Below are 2561 nucleotides of genomic sequence, written 5' to 3'. Positions count from 1 at the left end.
AAATGATAGTTAAGTACTAGTCTTTAATAATGTCGACTTGAACACGTGGGATAATCCCTAAAATTTATTACAGAGACAAATTATAGCTAGGGAAATTCTAGGTGACTTCACGATGAAGTGAACTTCTACTCGCCGTCTTCAGTAACCTGAACAAATAATTATTAGTGTAACCGACGATCATATACAAAACGTTAAAAATGTATCAAGTGGGATTGTTACTTAAACAATGAGGTCGAGTATGTCCAGGCTGTCAGCATTTTGAACAAGCATATTGCTTGTGAGACTTCCTCGGCTTGCTCCCATTTTTACGTGACAGTTCTAGCCATGTTAGCCAACGAGGCTTCTTTTGCCTTCCAGGCTTCCGCTTCGGTATGGGAGGTATACATCGGATATCTGGCCTAATTGGATCGTGCCCGACATTGGGCATGATGGTAGCCGCGTACAACGCATAAACATAATCTTTTCTATAGTAAGCTTCGACTACGATAGACATATGCCATCCGCTTGAATTGACAGCCTTAATTGCATGTGAACATGGCATTTTCTCAACATCAAACACCCCGCATGAACAAGATTTTGCTTCCAAGTCAACCAAACAGTCATGTTGCCCACCCTAACATAGAAACGCCAACCATCAATGCGTTCTACCATCATCATATCTGCATAATGCTCCCTTACGACCAATACTCAACACCCCGACTAAAAGTGGTTGTCAGACTAAGTGCATCCTCTCGTCTTTTCCAATACCACCTACCTAACTTTTTCGTAATAAACTCAATGAGATATGTGATGGGATAACCTTTGGCTTTCTTTAGCATGGAGTTGATAGATTCCGCAATGTTGCTAGTCTTGATGTTGTATCTATCTCCTCGACAGTAAAACCGAGACCAAAAAGCTGGATCTGCCTCATTCAAGTACGCTGCAAGGGCCGGATTTACGTTAGTAAGGGAAGCCATGTAGCGGTTGTAATCATCATGCGTATGCGCATATGCTGCCCCTTTCACCAAGTACATCAGTTGCTTCCCACGGAAATTAGAAATTATGTTTTGTTGAAGATGGTAGTAACATATCCCTCGTGTTGCCAATGGCATAACATTGCGACATGCTTTAGCTATTGAACTACACCTATCCGAAACTACTACCAGTGGATATTCATCCGAGATACACTCACTTAATTTGGTGAAAAACCAATCCCATGAAGCATCACACTCCGAGTCGACAATTCCAAAAGCCAACGGAAATATCTGAAAGTTACCATCCTGTGCGCAAGCGACTAGCAATACACCTTTATACTTTCCGGTGAGATGGGTCCCATCAACCACAAGAACTCGCCTCACGTAATTGAAACCACGGATTAAAGCATCGAAAGATACNTGAACAAGATTTTGCTTCCAAGTCAACCAAACAGTCATGTTGCCCACCCTAACATAGAAACGCCAACCATCAATGCGTTCTACCATCATCATATCTGCATAATGCTCCCTTACGACCAATACTCAACACCCCGACTAAAAGTGGTTGTCAGACTAAGTGCATCCTCTCGTCTTTTCCAATACCACCTACCTAACTTTTTCGTAATAAACTCAATGAGATATGTGATGGGATAACCTTTGGCTTTCTTTAGCATGGAGTTGATAGATTCCGCATTGTTGCTAGTCTTGATGTTGTATCTATCTCCTCGACAGTAAAACCGAGACCAAAAAGCTGGATCTGCCTCATTCAAGTACGCTGCAAGGGCCGGATTTACGTTAGTAAGGGAAGCCATGTAGCGGTTGTAATCATCATGCGTATGCGCATATGCTGCCCCTTTCACCAAGTACATCAGTTGCTTCCCACGGAAATTAGAAATTATGTTTTGTGGAGATGGTAGTAACATATCCCTCGTGTTGCCCATGGCATAACATTGCGACATGCTTTAGCTATTGAACTGCACCTATCCGAAACTACTACCAGTGGATATTCATCCGAGATACACTCACTTAATTTGGTGAAAAACCAATCCCATGAAGCATCACACTCCGAGTCGACAATTCCAAAAGCCAACGGAAATATCTGAAAGTTACCATCCTGTGCGCAAGCGACTAGCAATACACCTTTATACTTTCCGGTGAGATGGGTCCCATCAACCACAATAACTCGCCTCACGTAATTGAAACCACGGATTGAAGCATCGAAAGATAGGAAAAGGTACTTAAACCTATGCTCGTCATCAACAACAAGGTCAATGACACTTCCCGAGTTTGACTGCTCTATTTTTCTAAGACAATAAGGCAACTTCTCATATCCAGATTCGGTNGTCAGACTAAGTGCATCCTCTCGTCTTTTCCAATACCACCTACCTAACTTTTTCGTAATAAACTCAATGAGATATGTGATGGGATAACCTTTGGCTTTCTTTAGCATGGAGTTGATAGATTCCGCATTGTTGCTAGTCTTGATGTTGTATCTATCTCCTCGACAGTAAAACCGAGACCAAAAAGCTGGATCTGCCTCATTCAAGTACGCTGCAAGGGCCGGATTTACGTTAGTAAGGGAAGCCATGTAGCGGTTGTAATCATCAT

At 42.4% G+C, this 2561-nt stretch overlaps 1 protein-coding gene across 1 annotated transcript; it reads right to left on the bottom strand.

The window, feature by feature from the left end:
• On the bottom strand, positions 251 to 2541 carry LOC104720605. The gene is made up of 5 exons (XM_010438487.1): positions 2064 to 2541; positions 1564 to 1806; positions 1256 to 1468; positions 939 to 1135; positions 251 to 613 (listed from the first exon to the last, which is right to left on the bottom strand). The coding sequence occupies exons 1-5, from the start codon at positions 2539 to 2541 to the stop codon at positions 251 to 253; spliced, it is 1494 nt and encodes a 497-aa protein (XP_010436789.1).

Source organism: Camelina sativa, chromosome 10 (genome assembly GCF_000633955.1).
Source record: "Camelina sativa cultivar DH55 chromosome 10, Cs, whole genome shotgun sequence".
NCBI lineage: Eukaryota > Viridiplantae > Streptophyta > Magnoliopsida > Brassicales > Brassicaceae > Camelina > Camelina sativa.
The sequence above is the reverse complement of the archived record's forward strand: the minus strand, read 5'-3'. Positions and strand labels throughout refer to the sequence as shown.